This window comes from Rhamphochromis longiceps, linkage group LG12, assembly GCF_057381845.1.
Source record: "Rhamphochromis longiceps isolate RC_006_pf linkage group LG12, R_longiceps_female_GT1.1, whole genome shotgun sequence".
Lineage (NCBI taxonomy): Eukaryota > Metazoa > Chordata > Actinopteri > Cichliformes > Cichlidae > Rhamphochromis > Rhamphochromis longiceps.
The window spans coordinates 8,311,175-8,335,892 of NC_140568.1; the positions used below are offsets into that span (position 1 = coordinate 8,311,175).

Sequence of the window (24,718 nt, forward strand, 5' to 3'; positions counted from 1 at the left end):
GAGTGGAATCATGTCAGTTAGGTTGCTCTCAGCTGAAATCACTCCTTCAATAAAACATTGCTAATGTAAGCATGGAAGGGAAAATAGGTTAGGGAAGGGTGATTTTGATTCAGGTCATAAGAAAAGGGGGGAAAAAAGGCTTAGAATTTTTCTTTTCGTCCTGTGTGTGTCTGCTGTGATTCAGCAGATCCACCACATCCCAGTCATCTGGGACTGTGGGACTGGAGCCACAAGTCTGATTAGGCGCAGATGTAGAGCATCCAGTATCAAGATTCCATTGAGGCATCTTTGTTAACTCAGTACAAAAGTCTCTTTCGTTTGATTTACATTTTCAACACACCAGCATGTAAACAAGCCAGTAATTTGCTTATCTTATGAAAGATGAGGGGCCTGCCAATACTGCCGATTCCACCCCACTGAAGCAGCGCTGGGACTTATGAGGCTCACTAAAAACTAAACACTGGAAAGGCAAAATGAATCAAGATCAGGTTTAATTTTAATAGGAGTTCACCGATGTTGTTTTGAAAACTAAAAACACTGACAAGGAATTGGAAAAACAGATCAAACTTCAGCTTATGCAACTGAACAGATTAGTCTTGGCAGACTCGCTCTGTGCGTGAGATTATTTTTGCAGCACCACAATAAATGAAACACCATGTGAGTCATGTAGCTCTATGGCAGCATGTTAAAAGTGTGCACTCTAGTGGCTGAACTGCAGAAAATGTACTGACGCACTGCAGAGTACAGATAAGAACAGAGTTAAAAACCTCTGCAAAAGAGGAAAAAGTTGCAGGAAAAAAAAATAAACACTTCATTAGTTGCTAAAAAATAAATACATTTATTACCTTTTTAATCCATCTGTAAAGTTTCTTTTTAAAAAAAAACCAAAAACCCACCACATACATAAAATGCTCTATCGGACTTAAATATGGCGACTGTGGAAGTCGTTTGAGTACAGTGAAATCACTGTTTAGTAAATACGAACAGCTGATGGACATGGTCAGCAAAAGAAAACCTGGGTAGACCATGACATTTAAACAATGCTCAGTTGGTAGTAAAAAGCCCAACACGTGGGAAGAAAATATCCCCTACACCCTTACACCTCCACCACCACCAGTACTGTAAATGTTAGATATAAAGCAGGATGGCTCCATGCTTTTTCCAACATGTTATCAGTCTTCTGTTGTCCGCTTTTGGTGAGCCTGTGTAATTTGTAGCTTCAATTTCCTGTTCTTGGTTGACAGAAGCAGCCCCCGGTATGGTCTTCTGCTGATGAAGCCCCTCTGCTTCAATGTGCTGCACATTAAGAGTTGCTCTTCTGCATACTTTGGTTGTATGGAGTGGTTATTTCAGTCACTGTTGCCTTCCTCTCAGCTTGAAACACTCTGGCCATTCTTCTCTAACCTCTAGTATCAACAAAGCATTTTCCCTAAGAACACTGCCACTTACTGGATGTTTTCTCTTGTTCAGACCACTCTCTGTAAACTCCAGATAGTTGTGTTGGGAAAATCCCAGCAGTTTCACAAATATTCAGACCAGCCTGTCTGCCACCAACAAACACACCACACTCAAAGACACTTAAACCAGCTTTCTTCCTCATTCTAATGCTCACTTTGAACTTTAGCAGGTTATCTTTACTGAAAGTTAAGCTTTCCACATACTTGATGGCCACCTTTTTATTTAACTTATAAGATTTAAGAGGAAGTTATGATGACTCAATGATTTCCCAGAGAAACAGTTTTTAAACAGCATTTATTTAGCTTTCTCCATACAATACATTTAATGTACAACAGCACATACTGTATTCTCAAATAACTCTCAGTATAAAATAGGGCTTCTACAATCAAGGTACAGTCATAAAATGCTCTGAGGGACATGACGACAGCAACAGTAAAACACCTTCATATAAAGCGCAGGATATTGAGAGAAGTGATTGTATTTGCCAAGCTGCTGCTGTAGGAAGCAGAACTTCAGACCCCACCTCTCAGAGCATCTGACATCCTGCAAGAACCCGTTTTATGTTTCTCTTGGTTCTGGTTTGTCAACTGAAGCGGCTCCAAATGATGATCAAATCATAAGAACATGATCTATTACTGCTGAAAATACAACTTTTGTTAACATGGGAGGATAAAATCAGGCCTTGTTTGGCTATTATATACACATAGGTGATAATACACCAAAGTCAAAGTGCACTCAGCATTATGACTGATGATCAAGCGTATCTTAACAATCATTTATTGAACTGTTTGTGACTGGAGCTGTAAAAACAGGATTGTTTCTGAGTGTTTCCTGACACAAAACACTGAATTACAGCAAAAGTATACCATACTATCACTGAAGCCACAAGAAAGCGATCTTATTTCAACATTATAAGTAAACATCAGCCAATTATAGAATGTCTTTAAAAGGAATTTTATCTGCAGATGTGCATCGGAGTGCGCGTGGGCCTATATAGCGTCGATAAATGTGTCTTTAAATAGAATACACGTAACACTGACCAGCTTTTGTGTTAGTTTGCTATTACGTAGTGCTTCTGGTGGAGGATATACATTACATATCATATCCAATTAGTATGAGAGAAGGCCTAGATACAAGGAAACGTAAAAATAGAGAGAAAGGAGAGATTTGTCTCAAGTCTTGAGGTAAGCAGTGTGTTTCGATATAATGCCCTACAGACAATCATACAGTTACAATCATTAATTCTCTATATACAAACTTCCTGATTTACATACACTGTACTGCTCCTCAGTTTGTAATTGAATAAAACTAAATATGAGACTATGGTGCAAACTTTTTCAAGCGAGGAGGGGAGTCTGACTTCACAAAGCCCGTTTTCATGATGTGGGTGATAATGAACGTTACAATATGGCTATTGAAGATGGCCTGCTTCCTCTTGCATACGTCACACATACTATCAAATATCTACAACAGTGCAAATTTTCCTGATCGATCAAAACACTTGCAAACAATTGGCAAAACTACATCAGCTCACTTTTGAAGTTGTACGGTGGACGAGAAGAATGCAAGTTGGCGATGGACAATTGTCTGAATAGATGCCGACATCGAAAACTCACATGCCTGTGCATTTAACAGTATATATTAATTAATTTGGCATGTTTTAGGGGTAACATTAACTCTGCGTACTGTGTCACACAAATGAATAAAGTCTACCGTGGCACGATGGCTCGAATGAAAGACAAAAGTAAGAGGACAAACCTGCACTCTGCCCCGCATAGCTCTGCTTGGATGTAGGCACCGGGTTTACTATCACCTTCTTAGAAGACAAGTTTGAGCTCAGAAACATATCGAGCCTAGCCCACATCTCTACAAAACACACGCTGTGCCACCTAAATGTGCATCTACTCGAGGAGGCTTCGCAAAAAAAAGGGGAAAAAAAGAAAGAAATGTATGTGCTATAGTAATAACAGTTTGCGCACTCATTAACACTACAGACTGTAACTGAGACGCGACATCAACAAGCTTTTACGAAGAGGAGGAGGCTATAGGATGCTACAGTACTAGTGCTACCTGAACATGCTACAGATTGAGACTACAAAGATGGAGGACTGATTCACATTAGCACAAAGCAGGAACCAGCTTTGCTGAGGAGCTCTACCCATTTCAGCCCACAGAGCTGCTTGCAACCAGCTGTGCCTGGAACCAACATTTGATTATTTAAAAACGCAAACCAAAGGTTGTGTGTGTCTGTGTGTCGTTTGTTTTAGGAGAAATATTGTCTTCACAAATGTTATGAACCATTTTTAAAATGACAGAAGTACCATCTATGCAGCTTGATGGATCAAGTACTTAGTAAAGCTGGCTTATTGTGTGCAGAGGAAAGCACCCCATCTGTAGTCAGTTCCTGTCATATGAAACACACATACAAACATACTCACACACATTCGCTTGCACAAGTGCACAAACCCTGAAGTTAGGAACGATTTCTATCATCACACGGCACTAGCGTTTTGATAATCTTAGAGTAAGAGCTGGGATTGCATACTGTAGCATACATCTCCTGGGAGAGGCGCCCTTCATCAATATCAGCTCATTTGTTTTTAACCACACATGCATCCACACACAGACACACACTCATACACACTGGAATAAATTTTCAAACTGGTCAAAAAATAAAAAAAAAATAAAAAAAAATTTTACAATCGCATGCTTTTTAACGGAATGTAAGAAAGCTCAAACCAGAGCTTCGGCTACAGCTGGGACCAAGCTGAAGCCAAAGTGTCTCCTTTGCTTTAACCAGGAAAAGCAGAGACTTAAGAATTTTGTTCTGGTGGAATTTCATAGTGTTCAAACCGTTCTCACCATCACCAAGCCATTAGTCTGGTAACAGAATTCTGAAGTGTTTTGACACACAACTGTAACGTTATGATTAAAGGGACAGCTGTCCCTTAATAAAGGACTAATATATAGTTTATCTATATAAATAGATAAACACACACATACACTTTATATGTTTTTATATATTATTTAAAATATATTCCCCCATATTAAGTGGGAGCTCTGGACCTAGTCTATTAGACCTCTGGCAACAGACACCTACTTAAAACTGACTACAACCTCACATTTCGACTGATGTCCAAATGACATATGCCATTCACACCAACAGCAAATGCAAGGTGATCAGACCTTTAAAGTAAGCTGCATTCAAAGCCTACAGTGTAGCTGTGAAACCAGTATCTATTAACATTTTCCATCTTCCTCTTCCCACTCAAACTAATGGAAAACCTGCTATTGTATTCTCTAAAGCAGGGATTCAGACTAGTTCATTTTATCTTGTATTACCATAATTTCAACAGAGCCTTTAACAACATACCAGTCATCGCTGCTCTTCAGTTACATTGCATGTGACGGAGCAGTATTTTGGTGCAAAGAAGAATGCCAAGCCTTTGGGGAAAAAAAAAAGACACTCTCTGCCATGCTTCTCTATAACAATTAGATAACTTGGATAAGAGATCCTTGGAGCAAAATTGTGTATATTTTGTACTTTTAGACAGGTAGACTTCAACCACAATAATTTGGCAGCTATTGATTTGGCTACAAAATCCACAGAAAAGTGCAAATATTCACTTTATTTTGTTTTTGTGACATCTTGAGTTTCTGACCTCTTTATATCTGTTCTATGCACCCATGCTTAATAAATAAGTTAATAACAAAACTCAAACATAACTCTGAAAGATCCCCTAGCATAATCTGATCAAAGTGCAGCACCCCAGCAACAACGGAAGGAGTGGAAGTGTTTGATAAGGTTCAGATAGCAGGTTCTAGATCATGGTCTTGTGGGGCTCTTCTTCTAGCTCCGAGTAAGCCACTCGCACATAAAGTAATAGATAGACTCACACACACAGAAACACTCGCATAGAGTCTAGCTTAGATCAGTCTGGCCTCTCCCTCCATGTCTGGCGGTAGATCACACACTCCTGTGAAGTGCATCTCCTTTCCCTTGCGTGCCTGTGCAGTGCCAGCTTTGGCCCCTCGCTCCCCCAGGCTGGGAGAAGGCTGTTGAGCCACAGGGTCTGGTGACGTCCCACGGGGGATTCCACCTGCCCGCCTCTCTTTCAGGAAGACCTCTAGCCGGCGCAGCATCTGCTTGGGGTTCTTTTTGGCAAACAGCTCCACCTCTGAAGGTTACGAAATACAGAAAATGTGAGATTTGCGGAGGAATGGTAATATGTGTTTTTTCCAGTGTGGAATTCAATGGATAGACCCCTAACTTAGACTAAAGGAAGACTCTTGACATTTGGGAAATCCCATATTTGCTTAGATGCTGAGTGTTGCTTTCAAACAATGATACCAATCACATATTTGTCTCTAAATATGAAGCCAAAAGCTGCAGCTTAGGTAAGAGGAAAACTATCAACGGTGTGTGAAACAGTTCACTAACCAATAACCAATTATTGAAAAAGTTCAATAATCTCATCTGTGTTAAGGATATGAAAACAGAAATGTAAAAATCACAGGTTGCCATCTGACAAAAGGCTTTGTAACAGGCTGACCTTGGACCTGTATTTTTTTTTTTTTTTTTACTTTGCCCTTTAAAGCAGATTAATTTTCTGAGGTTTCCAGTCTTTGTGCCAATTGGCTTCTGACTGCAGCATCACAAGTAAGAGGTAGCATTAGCGTGATTATAAGCACAACCTTTCAGAACAAAGCCAGAGTCAGCGATGGTCTTCTGCTGGGTCTTCCACAGTTGATAAAGGTGCAGATACGTGGCAACGTAGAATTCGTTCAGCACGCCGACCACTTGCTGACGACGATTACACTCCCTGGTATGAACAAAACACAAAGGACAGAGGGTGTCGTGACACCCATCAAACACACTTCTGAAAATGGGATAATTAAAAAAACAAAACAAAACAAATATGAGTCTCACTTGGACAAGGCCTCCTCTCTTAGTACTTGCAGAGCGATGCGGGTCATGTTGATTGACATCACACTAAATGGAAAGTTCTAAAACAGACAAAAACACAATGAATTATTGTTAAAGCAGTAAGGGACAATCATTAAATCAAATGAACACATTTTCCCACTTTGGCTTGAACAAGCTGCCTTGTGAGAGTAAATTTTACTGCCAGGTAACACCTGTGTCGGGTGTTGTGATAATTTGTAGATGTCTCTAGCCAAGGGTAGAGTCTCTGGGTCCATCACAAAATATAGAGTATGCATCAGTCCCAGGAATCCAGTGCCACGTAGGTCAGTGGCAGGGTCTGTACCTGCAGTAAAGAAAGTAAATAAAGGCAAAGCAGCATGATGTTAGCACAGGAGTGATGTCATATTATTAATTATGAATTGAGAACTACCTTTTTACAACAAAATAGAGAGTGTCTTACCCTGAAAGCCAATGTTTTCCCAGTGTACGCCATACCGTGGACAGTCCAACTTGCTGCCAATCAGCTTCTTATAAATGGTCTGGAGGACACGCATGTGGACCGTTTGGCTGTTGTCAACAGGGCCTGTGTAAAGAAAAGTAAAACACACATGTGCAAAAGACCCAATTTTTGTTTTTGGAAACACTTAAGGAGTTTTAACTACTTGTGTGATGTTTAGACCAAACAGACCCTTCTAACACACACTCACACTGTGCAATGGCAAAGACGAGATCTCTCTCCTCCAGGAGCTCCCTGTGAAGTCGCGGAGGTCCAAAGAGGAAGTGTGTGATCGCAGCCAGACCAGTCCTGCGAATGGTTGGCTGGATGTTCTTCTGCAGGTGGACATTGAGGAAAAATTTGAAAAAGTGTACTCATTAAAACAATGTATTTATTTGTTTTCAAATGCATCATCATTCTCATACTTTATATTTTTCTATTTACTACACTTAAGACTAGTGATTTTTATGAATAAGATCTAATTCAGATTTCCTCTGTTTGTCATTCTACTTTCTTTGCAGTTTTGTTTTTAGCATTCCTTACCAGCAAATCCCCAAGGTCTGTGGTCTGAAAGTACTGCAGGGCTTCATTGAAGGGGATAAGTGGGGTTGGGTTAAAGTCCTCAGTGAGAGCTGGGAGATCAATATTACAGTTATATTATTATACCATCAACTAACAGACCAAAAATCAGCAAAGTCATTATCATTCTCCTACAAACGGCAAGATTTATCTGACCTGGCTGGGTGTGCTCTAGAGCCTCCCACTCCTGCCTGGCCTTTTCCAACTCCACATTTTCCTTATCATCTGTAAACAAAACAAAGTTGAAGAAAGAAAACGTGCCAATTCAACAAACAGCTTCATTTGGTTCACAGCTTTAACTTAGCACTCCAACAGGGTGAGCTATTTTGCTATGGTGACGTCCACCCAGTCAATCCCCTGTCATGAATCCTTCTTGTCTAACAGACCTGCACCCTCCAGGGTGCCTCCTGTGCTTCCTAAACCCAGGCAACCATAACTCCTGGGTCAGGTGTTACCTGCAATAATTGCTCTGTATCTAGGACGCGCGTGCACACACACACACACACACACACACACACACACACACACACGAGAAGAGGATGAGAGACAAAAATCAAGGTTGTTCATGTTACCTTCAGGCTTGGGCTGGTCTCCAGCTGCCAGGGTTTGCAGAAGACCATTCTGTTTTAATGCTGAAATCTGGAAAATAAAATATTTGGAGACATTAAATTCAAGGAAGTGGCGTGCTGTTTGAAGTCAGACAGTAACAATAGGCTTTAATTACCGGCAGAGATCTGAGTGGTGCGCTGCCATTGGTGTGGTCTTTGACATTATGACCAATAACCAGTCCATTCATGATCTATAAAGCAAAAAAAAAAAAAGAAGACAATATGTAGATTTTTTTAAAAGGACACAACACAAGCAAAATCTAATGAGAATGAATCAATGAGAAGTGATTTTTAAGTGTACTCACAGGCTTATGATTGGAGTGTCCATTGGTTATCTCCTCTAATGGTTTACATTCATGAGACAAACCATTTAGACCCTAACAGCAGAGCAGCAGCAGCACAGAACAGGTGCATCAGAAAAACACAATGTAAAAACAGTGCAGCATTCACCCCCTCCATGACAGAGCAACACATTATTACTGGAGGCCATATGTAATTCCTGAAAACTAATACACATATGATTAAAAAAAAAATTTAAACAGTGAAATATTTAGTATAATAGGCCAAATTAAATAACAGGTATCCTTTTGAAAGTGGCCTGCTTGGAAACATGCCACTTTTACTGGGATGCTTCTTGTGTGAGGCACACTTATGCTTAAAAACTATGAAAATAATTTAAGGGTGCACATCCACTGGGGAAAATGGCAATAACCTGACTTATGTTGCACCGAAATTGCAAACACACTTACTGATCCAACTGTTTACAAATGAAACTGTACACAAGGACAGCAAAGAGGCCAGGGAGTTAGAGGTAATGTTTTGGCTAGGAAACCAAGCTGGGGATAAAGGAAATGCGCTGTCAGCTGCCACTGATAACAGAAAGGACCTTGACCTTAGACCTTAGGTTAAACACATAAGACATAAGGACTTAAAGCACATCATGTGACATTAAACAAAAGTGCAGGGCAGGAAGGGAAAAATGATTCCTCTGAGAACAATAAAAATCTCCGTAGCAACAATGGTCAGACGGCAGTACTTCTGTTTTGTTGACCAACACGGCAGGTGCTGCTTTCGGTTTTAATGGTTTTAAGTTCCTGTAAATCTAAACACTGGAATGAGATTAAAACAAAGGTCAAATAAGGTTACCTCAATGCGGGAGGCGACATCAATGTCTTCTTCCATTGCATGTGAGCGCGTTGTCTGCTGAACTTGTTTCTGATCCTGGCCTCTAAAGACTTCTGAAGTCATAAACTGAGATTGGCTGATGAGTTGATGCAAGGGCCACCATGGCTTCAGCTGCACACACTTGTAGCTACTGCAAGTATCTATGCGTTTATCATTTTCCCCTCATATATGTAGACAACACGACATCCACAGTCACCTGGTCGATTTTAGAAAGGTGTCGCCGGCAGGAAAAAAAAGTGTTGTTTGAACATCATATTCACGCAAGAGCAATAGTTGTGTGGTTTTCGATGCCAGTCTAACCACGAGTATGGATGCTGACAGGAATCTACAGATATCAGTCCACGAGAGCTGACTGGAGGAAATGGCTACCCATCAATACACAAGTTGCCTGGAAACCTGCCTCTTTTCTCTCCACCACTGACCAGCCCTGCTCTCTTTAGCCCCTCCAGAGGTGCCCGAAACCTGAATAATGACATTCCTGTTCAGGGCTGGGCTCTCCCTGTCCGAGACACTTCATCACTTTGGCACTTAAGATAAATCCAAAGTATCCCAGGCAGTATTCACAAGCACCGAAGCAGCCCTACGTCTCTGGCCTCACGTGAAATGGCATCGAACATCCGTACTCCAGCTGTGCAACGAGATGTGGGGTCATGAAGAGTTGTTGTATGGCAGGAGACACTGTGTGAAAGGCAGTGGTTTAAAAACGCAAAGTTAATAAATGGCTACACAAAAGTAACAGAAAAACCAACCAACAGGCGACAAAGACACAGAATTATGGGTTCTTCCCAGCACGTTTGGCTCATCATATCAAAAACAATAAAACAAGCAAAGGTTCATCACGTATCCTTTAAGTCACAATACATCACAACACCTGGAACAAAAATAGTTCACTTATGCGTTTACCTGTTAGGATGGGCCAAATTATTTTGCTGTGAAAAAAAAAAATCTAATACCTGAACTGAAGACCCTGTTTCTTCCAATGTTGTCTCTGTGTGGGAGGGTCAGAGTATATTGCGTGGTGTAAAATAAATACCTCCTCCCAAGCACTGGTTTTCATACTTATATCTCAAGAACATTTTCAATGCATGACTTTAACTACTCTTTTCTTTTTTCCTTCTTTCTTTTTGTTTACTTTTTTACAGCGTAATATTGCTACTTTTACTAAAGCAAAAGCTCTGCACACTTTCCCATCCGTTTAAAAAAAAAAAAAAAAAAAAAAAAAAAAAAAAAATCACAGCAATTTTAAAATAAAAGGATAGCACTACAGAAATCAAACACACAGCCGCGACAAAAAAAAAACAACAACAAAAAACTAGCGAATAAGTTCAGCTTAGTGAGGTGACAGCTGCCTACAGTAACGCTCCGCCGCTCTGACAGCTACCATTATCTGTAGCAACCGAAAAGCTAGCATTATGTCAGCTAGCAACCCCGCAGGCACAAAGACGCAGCTACAGCTTCACCTCAAACGGAGAATGCCACGGCGCATATACTGCATGCAAGTCCGCCGAAATTTACGGCAAACACCACAACATTTTAATTCGTATATAAAACAATCACCTGCATTTAAGGACTCCAGTCCTAGTTAGGTTTTGACACACGAAAAGCCAGCTGCCAGGCTAACTAACGGGCTAGCAGTAGCTCTGCTGAACTGTAACAGGGATGGAGGGGGGGTCTGTCCCCAAATCCAACAGCAACACGAGAATAAATCTGCTTTTGTCTCCAAGTTCCGGCAAATGCAGCAGAAACATTGCGTCCCGCGGCCTGTCTGAAAATATTACGTGATATGAAGCATTTTAAAAGTACCTCAGTTTATGATTGTTTCTCCCTCCAATCTCAGCTTCCCTTCCCCCTGTTGTGTCGAAAAGTGATTGTCTGCCAGAAAGTGATTGCCGTCCGCGGGAGCGCGCGCAGCTGCTTAAAGCTGCAGCGCCCGGATTACTTGCGTTGCCAGCTACTTCCGTGCAACTGATATAACGTGGGGGAAAAAAACCCAAACACATTTATGCCTTTGTTATTAGGCAAAGGTATGCATTTATGGAGCTTTAACGTTTCTTGTAACCGAATTATGACGCTTATCAGAAGGTTGCTTTCAGTGTGTAGCGCAGTCACGAAAGACTACACGCATCACGATGGAATAATTAATGCCTACAGGTTTAGTATGTCTACTCTCGTTGTTCATATTTGTTATAAGACTGTCGAATAGTAGTTAAAACAATAAAGACCTATTGTGCCAGTATCACCATGACTCTTTCTTGTTTGTTCAGAATAACGACTGAGAACATGGCATTTTAGCGCTACCAAAAAGTGATTGTGGCCTATAACTTGTCACTGAAACAATATTTCGGCTTCAAACTTGTTGGATATATTCCAGAAGGGTTACATGTGATATATTATATCCCAAAAACTCTCCAAGAACTGCTGAATAACTTGTACAGGAACAATAAAACTGATAATATGCAATTTCCAACCTGCCAAAAAGTGATTGTGGTCTATAACTTGTCACTGAAACAATATTTCTGCTTCAAACTTGGCGTATGTCATTCAGAAGGCTCATATGTCAAATATTACATCTCAAACAGTCTCTTAGAACTGCTGGATAACCTGTAAAGGAACATTAACATTGATAATATGCCATTTTCAGCCTGCCAAAAAGCGATTGTGGCCTATATTTTGTCACTGAAACAATGTTTCTGCTTCAAACTTGGTGGATGTCATCCAAAAGGGTTATTAATTGAAACGAAAACCAAAAACAAATAACAATTACATCCAAGTAAAGAAGAAACCACCAGTTAAAATAAACTAACAAATAGACCAGAAACAGGGGGTATAGCGGAAGCTCAACACCAGTAAACCATGGAACAACATATATATTAATTCTTTGCATACAGTAACTATGCTAACATGTTAGGAACCACAAAATAATTGAATAATCCTACAAACAAATTGCAATCAAAGCTGAACTCTAATGTTGTGAACAACACAGAAACACACACAGCAACACGAACATAAATTAATGAATTAATAAACAAATAAACAACCAATAAATGTCTCCTATAATATTTATTGGTTGTTTATTTGTTTATTAATTCATTAATTTATGTTCGTGTTGCTGTGTGTGTTTTTGGTTTTTGTTTCAATTAATAAGTGCTGTATTGGAATGACATTTTTATTACCGTTTGTTTTGTCTTTCCTATTACTTGGTATTCCTAATGTGTTTAAGCAGATCTCCTCCCACCTGTTTCCATTTGGCCATTATCCTTTTTTTGTATTATTTTTGAATTACAACATTTTTGAAATTTGACGTTTTATGCACAGGTTGAAAATGACATATTATCGGTATTAATGTTCTTTTAAAAGTTTTTCAGCAGTTCTTGGAGAGTGTTTGGGATATAATATGTCACATGTAACCCTTCTGGATGATATCCAACAATTTTGAAGCAGAAACATTTTTTCAGTGACAAGATATAGGTGGTAATCACTTTTTGGCAGGCTTAAAATGGCATATTATCAATGTTAATGTTCCTTTAAAAGTTATTCAGCATTTCTTAGAGACTGTTTGGGATATGATGTGCCACATATGATCCTTTTGGATGATACCCAACAAGTTTGAAGCAGAAATATTGTTTCAGTGACAAGATATAGGCCACAATCACTTTTTGGCAGGTTGAAAATTGCATATTGTCAGTTTTATTGTTCCTTAATGGTAATTTAGCAGTTCTGAGGGACTGTTTGAGATGTAATATTTGACATATGACCCTTCTGAATGACATCCACCAAGTTTGAAGCAGAAATAGTATTTCAGTGACAAGATATAGTCCACAATCACTTTTTGGCAACTTGAAAATGGCGTATTAATGGTCCTTTAATAGTTATTCAACAGTCCTTAGAGACTGTTTGAGATATAATGTGTCACATGTAACCCTTTTGGATAACATCCACCAAGTTTGAAGAAGAAATAGTATGTCAGTGACAAGTTATAGTCCACAATCACTTTTTGGCAGGTTGAAAATGACATATTATCGGTATTAATGTTATTTTAAAAGTTTTTCAGCAGTTCTTGGAGAGTGTTTGAGATATAACATGTCACATAGGACCCTTCTGAAAGACATCCACCAAGTTTGAAGCAGAAACATTGTTTCAGTGACAAGTTATAGACCACAATCGCTTTTTGGCAGGTTGGAAATTGCATATTATCAGTTTTATTGTTCCTGTACAAGTTATTCAGCAGTTCTTGGAGAGTTTTTGGGATATAATATATCACATGTAACCCTTCTGGAATATATCCAACAAGTTTGAAGCCGAAATATTGTTTCAGTGACAAGTTATAAGCCACAATCACTTTTTGGTAGCGCTAAAATGCCATGTTCTCAGTCGTTATTCTGAACAAACAAGAAAGAGTCATGGTGATACTGGCACAATAGGTCTTTATTGTTTTAACTACTATTCGACAGTCTTATAACAAATATGAACAACGAGAGTAGACATACTAAACCTGTAGGCATTAATTATTCCATCGTGATGCGTGTAGTCATTCGTGACTGCGCTACACACTGAAAGCAACCTTCTGATAAGCGTCATAATTCGGTTACAAGAAACGTTAAAGCTCCATAAATGCATACCTTTGCCTAATAACAAAGGCATAAATGTGTTTGGGGTTTTTTCCCCCACGTTATATCAGTTGCACGGAAGTAGCTGGCAACGCAAGTAATCCGGGCGCTGCAGCTTTAAGCAGCTGCGCGCGCTCCCGCGGACGGCAATCACTATCTGGCAGACAATCACTTTTGGGCACAACACCGGTAATTTCGAGTGCATCTTGGGAATTGTGGTTTCCTGTCCGACTCTATCTTCATTACGTCATCGCATTCTCGAGCTCAGGTATACAGGATCTGTGGGACATCGAGACGCCTTCCGTTACCTTTGATTCTCGCTCCTTTTTCTTGCTCAATATGTAGTAAAAAATAAAAAATAAAAATCTATTCCGAAAAGAAATAAAAAGGAAAAACGAAAACAGAAATAATAAAATAAGGTTCTGAAAATTCTAATTTACTTTTGACTTGGCACTTTCTCCCTTTCTATAAGATGAAAGAATGCGCCTAAAATTCAGACTTCAATTTAGACCACACGAGGGCACACAGATGGAAATGGGTTTGAAAAAAAAAATCAAGGCTGTCAGTGCCAAGGAGATGTTTTTTTCTTTTTTTAGTCTTCCTGGTTACACAGCTTATCTGCACTGGATAATTTCCTCTTTCCTATCCAAGAATCCAAGAATTTTTTCTTTTTAGTGAAAGACTATCTCTAAATGGCTACAACTCACATTACATCTACTTACCCCTGGAACATTTGGTTATGCGGTAAACAAGCTGCACTTGGGGATGCTATGCTTTAAAAATTTAAGTGCATGCAGTTATATGCAACCAAACTGGACCCCCGGATTTCTCAAAAAGCCCTATGGGGGAATTTGAAAATGGCTCCCATTTGACCTCACACTCTAAACTAAGGCTTTAGTGGCATGACATAACCGCATCATCCCGAGTAGCACAGGTTAATATATTTTTTATTAGAAATGGGAAGTCAGACCTATACTCTGCAATTAAACTAATCCAGGTCCCTGCTATCTGCCCTGCCAAGAAAATGAGCAGTTACAAAACATTTTGGATCAACTAAAACTACACAGAATAGGCAAAATGTTACACAACTGGCAGTAATGGAGGAGAGATTTCCTGTTTGGGCTGAAATCCACTGTTACTTGATCTTGGGGAATGTGCTGCTGGCTCGCATAGGACTGCTAGCTGCTGGACTCCTTACATTTCGGAGTGGCCAAACACCTGCTCGTTCTGGCAAACGCTCAGCCTGAAAACTCATCAAGGGATAGGAAGACATTTTTCATGAGCTACATTCATCACGGGTTTAAAAAGAGCCTCTAAATCCATCCATCGCCTCCCCGTCAAAGAGGAATAATTCTTATCATTATTGCTGTGCTATTTAAAAGAGGAGTTTTGGTTTCATGTTGAGCTTGGTGTTTTACTTGTGTGTGTTTTTTCCGTTACTGGGATTTGAATTTCTGTCATTTTTTAAAAATCTCTGTGATCAAATAAAAAAGTCAAGCAAATGGCACTTAAAGTGTTTAATGTTATCTGTTTTTTCCCAACAGGAAAGAGCAGAGAAATCATTCATCAACAGCATAATAAAAAGCACAAAAACACACACCCTAATGATTCTACTGTCATTTATTCAACACCGCTTTATGTTACAATAGCTCATAGCCAAATACATCTGCAAAATATCAATAGATAAAACAATGAAATAACAGTGCAATTTCGCAGAAGAGGTAGGGGCAATAAATGACTGTTTTCTGCCAAAGTGGGATGATGATGATGATGTATGAATATGTCAGAAAGCATACACTGACTTTTGCAGAAGGTCTTACCAGGACGGTGAGTCATTGAGGCCAGTGAAATTGTGACATGATTATTATTTTTCTATTTCCTTTTACAGTTTTAAATTGTTTTAATATTCATTTTTTACATGCTTGCTGATGAGTACCTGAATCAGACTTAAAACATTCTGTTCAAGGGGAAATGACTAAATCGTGTTTTCCCAAAAGAGAATTCCAATCTCTGTGACTTTTCAAATTTAACAGATAAATTCTCCAAGCTTGGCCTGATCAAATTTAGAAAAGAAAACAACAAGGAGTGAACAACACCAGAGCCACAGGTGAAAGGTCCAACCCAGACTCTTAAGATCAGTAATCCACAAACCCAACATTGCAGTTTATAGTGGTGTGGTGCTGGATATACATTTTAAATGGCATTCAGTTTCTCTTCACTTTGCAGTTTAGTGTTCACTTTGTGATCAGAACTCTTAAAGGTGTTATTATGTGCTCTAAAAACCCCACAATTTTATTATATGACTGTCGCCTGCCTTTAATCAGTAGCATTATATTTACAGGGCACTTGTTTGAGACTGAATCTCTCTGAAGGATTTTAGCCTAGTTGTTTTAAAACACCCAAAAAGGGACCTGAGACACTAAAAGCCAAAGGCGATTCCTAACCTGGTTAAAAACAATGAAAGCACACAGTCTGTAAGACTGGTGTTAGAGACAATCATGGCAGATTTTCTATTTTTTAGGGAAAGAAAAACACACATTTACCGACTGCAGCAGTTTAAGCAGATAAATATGAGTTTTGTTTTGGGTTTTTTCTTTTGTAAATGAGCAGAGGCTACTTTTCTGCCACGTCTCTGGTGCCAAAGCTCAATAGACATCCAGTGTCACCAGGTAGGAGACATCTCCACGGAAACATTGTTAGCCATCCTTTTCCTGAGGTGGCTGGCAAAGTCCACCTGCGTCTGAGCGAGCACTTTGTTTATGATTGTCTTTGGGATCCAGCCCTGCCAATAACAGAGACAAAACCAGTGTCAGTTTGAATCAAATGACGCTTTTACACAAATCTAATACCAGTGAAAGGGAAGATGCAAACTTGATCATTCATACCTTTAGATCTATACTTAGTAACCAGGTGAATTTGGTCTTATTTGGGTCTTCAGCGCAGGGCTTCATAACTATGCAGGTTGGCCCGTTTTCCGCTCTGAGAAATGTAATGATTAACAGACAGTGTCACTTTAAAATAATCTGCACGCAAACAGTCTGTGCATCCATAAAGTAATGCCCCGGAGTGATGGCTCCCCATTGCTTACCTGACAACACCCCTCTGCTCAGGCATCTTTGGGTGCTGAGTGGACATTCCTGCCAGGAAGCAGGTGGAGCCTCGCCGCTTGGCACATCGGACACTGACAAAGTCCCTGGGTCCCACCACATTGCCGGGGGTCTCTGCGGATACCTCATGGGTGATCATCGTGTCCTGGCCGATCTTTTGGAGAATCTGGAGAATTCCAAAGTAAAGCATCATTAATTAACATTTCTGGATATATTTGTGTAACATGTTGTAAGTGTACGCTTTTAAAATAACAGAATAAAAGAAGCAATAACCATTAATTTTTCAACTTTCTTACTTTGACTTCTTTCACATTTGGGTTCCACTCCCCCATTTGCTCCATATTTCCAACTAGCTCTTTGTAAAGATCATCAGGATGTTGCTCCAGCATCACTTCTAGCTTGAACACCTTCCCGACATGAGGTAGCACTTTGCTCAGGACCTTGTCTCCATTCGCCTGCAGAAGAGAGGGAATGGGGACGAGAAGTGTTAAAATGTGAAGTTTCATAGCGGAGCTAATACAAAAACACTTGACTTTGATGCCAATAATGTATGCACGCACAGCAACAGTTTCAGTGGTCCAGCCGTCCTGCTCGCTGAGGATTCTGATGGCCTTTTGCAGTGCATCTTCACCTTGTTTCAAATAAGACATCTCCTCCTCATTGTAACCCTCTTCTTTAATCTGAGAACCTTAAAACCAAATTTCAATTATCTGAATTATACCTGTTTATGTCTTATTCTATGATTAAAAAAATCTGATCATGCATGACCTTTTTTTTTCGCATTACAGTGACTGAAACAATCACAACAACTCACTGAGAAGAGAGTTTCGACGGTGGACTTGGCTGATCCAGTTACTGGGGCCTGGACCTGCCAGCCTGTACAGCTCATGATGAATGGCTACCATGGCATTCTTCCTCAAACCTGGAAAGCGCAGACAGAAAATACTCCGTCACTGTACCAGAACTTCCAGAAGGATTATCGAACAACATCTGTCTTCATTTTTTCTTTACTCATCAGGCTGGCATGTAGACTGCAACTTGGAATTTGTGGATGAATTTGTGGATTCGTTCACTCACCTGTCATATTCCTCATGTGCCGATAGGAGATGCCAGCACACAGTTTAAAAGTAGCAGGCAGCATTTTCAGTTTCGAAGAGCGATGAGAAAAAACTGTGTGAAGGCAAGAAGATTGCAGAGATTCAAACTCTCTCTGAGCTGTGAATGTTTTAAATGGCCCAGCTCCTGGGTCCATATATATAGGAGCACTGCCCACAAGGCCGCCTTGCTATCACTGTGCAGATAAACACACACACATTTCACTGTACAAATGGCCATGCCACCAAGGTTGCATCGCGCACGCAACAAGAATGCCCCACACTCTCACAAACACTCTGTGGGATTGTGTCCAGCATCCAGGCCTCCTCCTCGCTCACTTAAGCAGACACAGACATTAGTATATCAGTGGGTGACACTGGGAAAAAACAGCCTTTCGTCAGCAATGAAAACACCCAAAAGAGAGGTCAGTGCGAGAGACCCTGAGTGACTCATGCATCCCTTCATGGCCCATTACATGCTAAACACTCTCTGGAATTTGAGGGCAAAAATTTTCCATTCAGTTAGGCTTGTTTCTTCTCCCAGTATGACTGAACCCTGAATGGTACTTGGAAATATAAATGAGTGAAATGATCAGACATTAACTTTAATGTTGTGCTTGGAGACTTTGGGCTCCCTTTAACAAAAACAACAGCAAAATGTGTTTGAAGATGGCTTTAAATGGACAATGTTCGTAAGACATCTGCTGTAAAGGGTTTTGCTCGTGTTTTTAAGTCTCAGAGACCTTAACTGCAAAGGTTTCAGCTATGGATAAATAGGGTGGATTTTCATAAACTATCTCAGTGGCTATTTCTGAGAATCTTTTTAAGGTTTTTAGGATTTATTGTTGTATATTTTTTTCTACAGAAAATGTTTAGACCACATTTAGCTATGTCACCATGTGGGGCAGCATTGTTCCTTATCAGTGAGCAAATAAAAGGAAGATGCACAGGCCACGGCCCTGTGTTTCTTCACACTCTACATTACATATTAAATGATTTCCCTTTGGGAATTTTTATTTACGTTAGGGCAAAAGATAAAAAAAAAAAAAAAAAAACTTTTAAGAACAAAAATGGTTGATTTTGCAACAATATGTGTAAAAAGCAAGCATTAAAACCACATCTATGCACTGAGCTGTAGTTATCCAGAGCAAAAAGTAACCCTGAGGTCGAAGGAAGTACGTAACTGTGGGTGATTCTGACAAAAATGCATATTCTGAGTGTTTTGACTGTGAAGAAACAGGGAGAGTGTCAAAATGTTTTGTTTTGTTCAAGTGCAAACTGACAGGAAGTATGAATAACAATTTGCTGCTGAGAACTGAACATCCTTAAACATCTTTTTTACATTTACAGTATTTATCACGGCCGATATTCTGACAACAGCTCATACAAAACAGATGTACAGAAGCGTTCCTTATACTAGGAAAACTGACTTTGTATAACATACTTTAGGATTAAACAATAATAAGAGAGCAATAAAATTTTAATGCAAGCAACCAAACTTCACTATGAATCTTTTGCCGCCTGCCCATTACATCACACTTTTCTTGAAAGTTCTTCCTGAAGGCTTGGTTAATCATCAGATGCTGCACCACCATCTGTGAAAAACATATTTTATCAAACTGCTCACGTGTTTCGTGAACCTTGCTTGCTTCTTCCAAGAAAAACCCTGGCTATCTAACAGAAATATTGCCTCAGTGGGCCCTGCACGTCAAGCATGTGCTCAGAGTCACGGGAACAGTCAAGTGAGTTGCAGGTCATCTGATTAGTGAACAGGAACGCATGCAGAAAAAAACCCCTAAAAAATCACCACTATCAAATAAATAAATTACCAAAAAAGCCCTAACCTACAACCTTGTGTCCCTCTGGCTTGATGACAGGAATCATCTATCAGTCCATTTGGCCTTCTGCAGGGTGACTTTTTTTTATTTACCATGGGAACACACACTCCTAGTGTCTTAACCATTTCTGGGCCACAGTGGACACAGTGCAGATTCTAGGCTGGTAAAGGTTAAGGGGTCAGACTCTATGTCTTAAAAGAAGGTACATTTCTGTAAGTGAAATGGTAAATGGCCTGTATTTGTATAGCGCTTTACACTACATTCAGTCATTCACACACTGGTGATGGCAAGCTACATTGTAGCCACAGCTGCCCTGGGATGCACTGACAGAGGCGAGGCTGCTGGACACTGGTGCCACCGGGCCCTCTGACCACCACCAGTAGGCAACAGGTGAAGTGTCTTGCCCAAGGACACAACGACCAAGACTGTCTGAGCCAGGGCTCGAACCGGCAACCTTCCGATTACAAGATGAACTGCCAACTGCCACGATCGCCCCAGTGCTCTAGCTTTTGATCCTGGAACAGGGAGTCATTACTAACTGATGAGATGTAATGCAGTTTTAACATTTCGGCTTAATATCCTCAACATTTGTTTGACTTGACACTAGGACAATTTTTTTCTTCCTTTTCTTTAACTTTCATATCATATGGATTGAATACTTCTGCATAAATAAAGGTATATGAGATACATAAAAGGCTATGCGAAAAGATGTTGTGCTCATTACTCAACCTCCAGCATTAAATTTCTGTTCTTGTGAATTCACAATACTGAATAAAATCAGGACCAAAGTGGTGAATAACGTAAATATGTGACATGTACTGGATGTACAGTTATTCCCCTAATAGTCTTGGAAAAAATAAAGTTTTCATAGAACATTGTTTATCATTATTACTTGCTTTTATTTAGTTTAATCTCTTTATGCTATTTTAACTTGAATTTTGTTCTTCAAAAGTGTCGTATAAATAGGGTTGCCAACTCCCTGAAAAATAAATAAGGGACACCTCGTGGCCAGGGCCGGGCAACCCAGTTCACCCTTCCCAGTGTGGTGAATTTTGTAGCTCTTTTTTTTGTGTGTGAAATTATTTTTTAACCATTTGACTTGAATTTGATTTAAGCAGATGCATATTCTTTGTGATATGACCATATGGGAAACAAATGATCATTTAGCCATTTATTTTTAGCTCAAAATGACAACATTAACACAGTAAAACAGGTCTCTTTCTTAAACAGAAGCCTGTCATGCTTAACTTTTGAGAATATAAGTAAATCTTTCTTTAAAAGAACTCTGTCCTGCTTAACTTAAAATTATATAAATTAATAGAAAGCAATAGAACGAAAAATATTCTTGTAACAGTGCACATATAGTGCATTTAGTACAATTGGCTTCAGTTGAGGTATTATTTCAGCTTTTCTAATGCTAATCAGCTGCTCCTGTTTGTAAACCCACTTGTTCCCATGATTACGCATCATAACTCATCATCATTATTAATCTATGTATTACTTTTATGTATTAGTGATCTATTTGTTGTAATCATCTATCCTTGCAGTTGTTTATTACACAAAATAAATTATATTATCACACTTCTGGCCACATAGCGCTGATATTCACTGCACATGCCCATATTAACCTTAACCAGAGGGTTTAAAAAAACAAACCAGTGTTTACATACCATATCTGCTTCTGCCGTGGCCTGGTGGACAAAAAATTGGTTAAGGGTTCCCCGAGCTTTCACGCCCCTCGTGTTCTTCATGTGCCCACCACTAGAAGCATGCCTATGGAAAAAGTGCGCCGGCACACAGTGCAGTGCGCTTTAAATGTGTTATCATGCATTTTCCCAGCCAGGTGTTTTCCTTTTCCCATTCCTCCTTATACTTTTGCAGCCTTTTTTTTCTTCCTTTCTCTGAAGGGAACAAACATTGCTGCTCTAATGCTGGGCTTACACTGAGACGATTTTTGAGTCGTGCGACCGATTTGGTGATCGGACCGATTTTGGCCCTCATCGTGCATCGTGTAGTATACGTGGGGTAACGAGAAGCGATTAACACCTCACGACCAGCTCCCGATCATCAATCGCTCGTGGGGGTGTCACCACAGCCGCTCACACTGATCAGCGCAAACACTAAACGCCGTGAAAAAGATGGAGCAGCACAGCTGTGCAGCGTGTGATCTGGACACAAGCGATGGAGGCACAACTTGTAGAACTTTGGAAAGCTCATCCGAGCCTTTTCGATGTGGCATCACAAAATTATCACGACCACAACAACCTGAAAATAGTTGGATTTACATTGCTGCTCAATCACAGCTGCCTGATCAATGTTTTTCATTAGCAATTTAGCAAAGTTGATGGTGGTGGTGTGTCTGTGTGAGTGAAAGACACAGAGAGAGAGCGACAGATTTTCTGTTATAACCTTCATTTTATGGAGGCACAGTGTGAGCACTCAGGTCGCATCAGAGCATCGGGCCGTATAGTGTGAGACCCTGCATCGTGACCTACCAACTTCTAACCCCTGCGAGTCAATCGTGCAGTTTGAGCAGGAGCTGAATAACGTGACTGAAAAAATCGCACAGTGTCTGCCCAGCTTTAGGTGTACTGTCATCCGAGACTTGCACCGCAGTGTCGGCGTTTGTTTCCCTGTTGGCCATGCTTCTTGTTGTGGTCACCTGTTGTCTTCCGGTATTTTCTCCGCAAGCGACCTTTCCTCGACCAATGAGATGAGCGGTAATCTGAATTGTCATACTCGAATTGTCATAAGTGTGCTGTCAGCTCATTGGTCACAAAGCAGGAGAGGGGCTGGGAATTATGTTTTCAAACAAAGCGTTAATTCCATAAACATTTATAGACTACTTTTGATTCTCACTGTATTACGGGACAAAGTGCGTCCCTTATTAGCTCAACACGGGACGTGTACTTTTGTTTCTAAATACAGGACGATTCCGTTTTTTAAGGGACGGTTGGCAACCCTACTTATAAATAAACCTTACTTACTCAGTGCTTCTATAGGAATTAAGAGGGAAAGTAACAGCCAGGTGCTGCAAATCAATAAACTTGATTAGCTGGGTATCACAAAGTATGTTACAAGGCTACATCTAAGACTCTGCAGTCCTGAGTAAGCATGTTAAAAATGAAGGTTTATTAATAATGGATTGGATTTATATAGCGCTTTTCAAGGCACCCAAAGCGCTTTACAATGCCACTATTCATTCACTCTCACATTCATACACTGGTGGAGGCAAGCTACAGTTGTAGCCACAGCTGCCCTGGGGCAGACTGACAGAAGCGAGGCTGCCATATCGCGCCATCGGCCCCTCTGGCCAAGACCAGTAGGCAAGTAGGGTAAAGTGTCTTGCCCAGGGACACAACGACCAGGACAGAGAGCCCTGGGATCGAACCGGTTACAGATGCTATTCCCAACCCCCTGAGCCACGGTCGCCTCTATTAGGCTACAGTACAATTAGAGAAAGATTAAACAAGTATGCTTTTGTCTTGTTTTTTTCAGAGGGAAGAACACCGTAGTGTGTAGGGACGGCACCTTGCTCAGGGGTACCTCAGGGTAGCCGTTCAGTGGATTCAAACCCGCGACCACTCTACCTACTGAGATCTCAAGAGAGCTGTGCATAAACAGTTGCCTGCAAACCTCAATGAACTGAAGCAATGCTTTAAAGATTGAGCCAAAATGCCTCCACAGTGGAAAATGGAGGCATCCACAAGGAAATGAAGCTATGATAGAGTGATATTAACACAATGTACGCACTTAAAAACACAAACTCTGGCTATGGATGAGGCCTCATAATGGTTTACAAAATATATTTTTTACACATTTTGCCCCTTCATTTTGTACTCACATTTAAACATCTACATGGCCTATGAGAACTTAGTTACTGCACAATGATTCTCTGCATTTATTTGCCTGTAAAATATTACACTATGGGAATGCAATATTGCTGATCATCTGTTTGTAAAGGAAACATTAAAAACAAACCTCAATCAGGGTTGTCAAGCTCATACAGCTGCTTTTATCTTAAGGGGAGCCAGACCATTGAAACTACACGATGAAAGCATAAAATTACAGTCTTTATTATATTTAATATAAACAGTTTTTGTTAATTTACTGTAGACTCACAAATAGTGGAAGAAAAAACAAGAACTTTCCCAGTATTTGATTGTTTACCTGTTAGTTAATTACTGCACTGGGCAGTCTTAATCAATAACGCACTAAAGCTATAAAAGTTAAAAATCTATGCACTACTTTCCAGAAGTGTCCAGTTGACCAGGTTTGGAGTCTTCGCCTGGCTGATTCTGACCCCTGGCCTTATATTTGACACTGGTGCCCTAAATGACAACATTCTTACAGCATAGTAAAGTTGTACGAATGCAGTATATATCACAAAAAGAAAAAGTCTTTGCAACCAGCACAGAGCAGGCAGGGAAATAAATAGACAAACTGTAGAGTACTCAAACTATAATACAGAGTTTATTGGGACTTGAAGGACACAGTGGGTTTGGCTTTCACATGCACTCAGCACTTTGCTGTATATCACATTTAAGAAGGAAAATTCCCTCATTGATTCACTCCTCTCCATCCTTTTGCTCCTCCTTCCCTTCACTTCCAACAAACCATGTGAGTTTGTGTGTATTGGTGTTGACACGTTCCCCCAGCGAAGCAAACAGAGCATGACAGTCAGAGAATAAACAAAGTGCTGATATTTGTGTGGGCATTGTCTGAGAGCTCATGCTAACAAGGAGGCACTTCAGTCTGATTCAGATTTTTTTTTCATATCAAGTACGCAGAGGGAAAAAAAAAGGCTTGTGTGAGATTG

General features: G+C 40.1%; 2 protein-coding genes across 4 annotated transcripts; both read right to left on the reverse strand.

The window, feature by feature from the left end:
• Positions 1-4,966: 4,966 nt before the first annotated feature.
• LOC146656822 (ELMO domain-containing protein 3-like) lies at positions 4,967-11,165 on the reverse strand. Of its 2 annotated transcripts, none has more exons than XM_085424591.1 (13): positions 11,057-11,165; positions 9,215-9,931; positions 8,374-8,445; positions 8,185-8,259; positions 8,033-8,099; positions 7,617-7,685; positions 7,425-7,513; positions 7,093-7,216; positions 6,846-6,968; positions 6,598-6,728; positions 6,389-6,465; positions 6,154-6,281; positions 4,967-5,636 (listed from the first exon to the last, which is right to left on the reverse strand). In XM_085424591.1, the coding sequence occupies exons 2-13, from the start codon at positions 9,314-9,316 to the stop codon at positions 5,386-5,388; spliced, it is 1,308 nt and encodes a 435-aa protein (XP_085280717.1). In that variant the 5' UTR covers positions 9,317-9,931; positions 11,057-11,165; the 3' UTR covers positions 4,967-5,385. The 2 variants fall into 2 exon arrangements, with proteins under 2 accessions (XP_085280717.1, XP_085280718.1); XM_085424592.1 differs by having other exon boundaries at positions 10,811-11,130.
• Positions 11,166-15,433: 4,268 nt separating this feature from the next.
• Positions 15,434-22,760, reverse strand: LOC146656823 (steroidogenic acute regulatory protein, mitochondrial-like). 2 transcript variants are annotated; one of them, XM_085424594.1, is made up of 8 exons: positions 21,570-22,760; positions 18,045-18,137; positions 17,782-17,889; positions 17,528-17,655; positions 17,264-17,422; positions 16,949-17,133; positions 16,746-16,839; positions 15,434-16,642 (listed from the first exon to the last, which is right to left on the reverse strand). In XM_085424594.1, the coding sequence occupies exons 2-8, from the start codon at positions 18,106-18,108 to the stop codon at positions 16,523-16,525; spliced, it is 858 nt and encodes a 285-aa protein (XP_085280720.1). In that variant the 5' UTR covers positions 18,109-18,137; positions 21,570-22,760; the 3' UTR covers positions 15,434-16,522. The 2 variants fall into 2 exon arrangements, with proteins under 2 accessions (XP_085280720.1, XP_085280719.1); XM_085424593.1 differs by having other exon boundaries at positions 18,045-22,760.
• Positions 22,761-24,718: the final 1,958 nt, after the last annotated feature.

What these genes read in the sequence shown, in the direction of transcription:
- LOC146656822 (XM_085424591.1), bottom strand. Translation starts at nt 9,316, where the DNA reads ATGACTTCAGAAGTCTTTAGAGGCCAGGATCAGAAACAAGTTCAGCAG. An exon ending in GACACTCCAATCATAAGCCT is followed by an intron (nt 8,260 to 8,373) that starts GTGAGTACACTT and finishes TTTGCTTTATAG; the next exon opens with ATCATGAATGGACTGGTTAT. An exon ending in TCTAGAGCACACCCAGCCAG is followed by an intron (nt 7,514 to 7,616) that starts GTCAGATAAATC and finishes TTGATCTCCCAG; the next exon opens with CTCTCACTGAGGACTTTAAC.
- LOC146656823 (XM_085424593.1), bottom strand. Translation starts at nt 18,219, where the DNA reads ATGGACCCAGGAGCTGGGCCATTTAAAACATTCACAGCTCAGAGAGAG. An exon ending in GAGCAGAGGGGTGTTGTCAG is followed by an intron (nt 16,840 to 16,948) that starts GTAAGCAATGGG and finishes TACATTTCTCAG; the next exon opens with AGCGGAAAACGGGCCAACCT. An exon ending in TACTAAGTATAGATCTAAAG is followed by an intron (nt 16,643 to 16,745) that starts GTATGAATGATC and finishes TGTTATTGGCAG; the next exon opens with GGCTGGATCCCAAAGACAAT.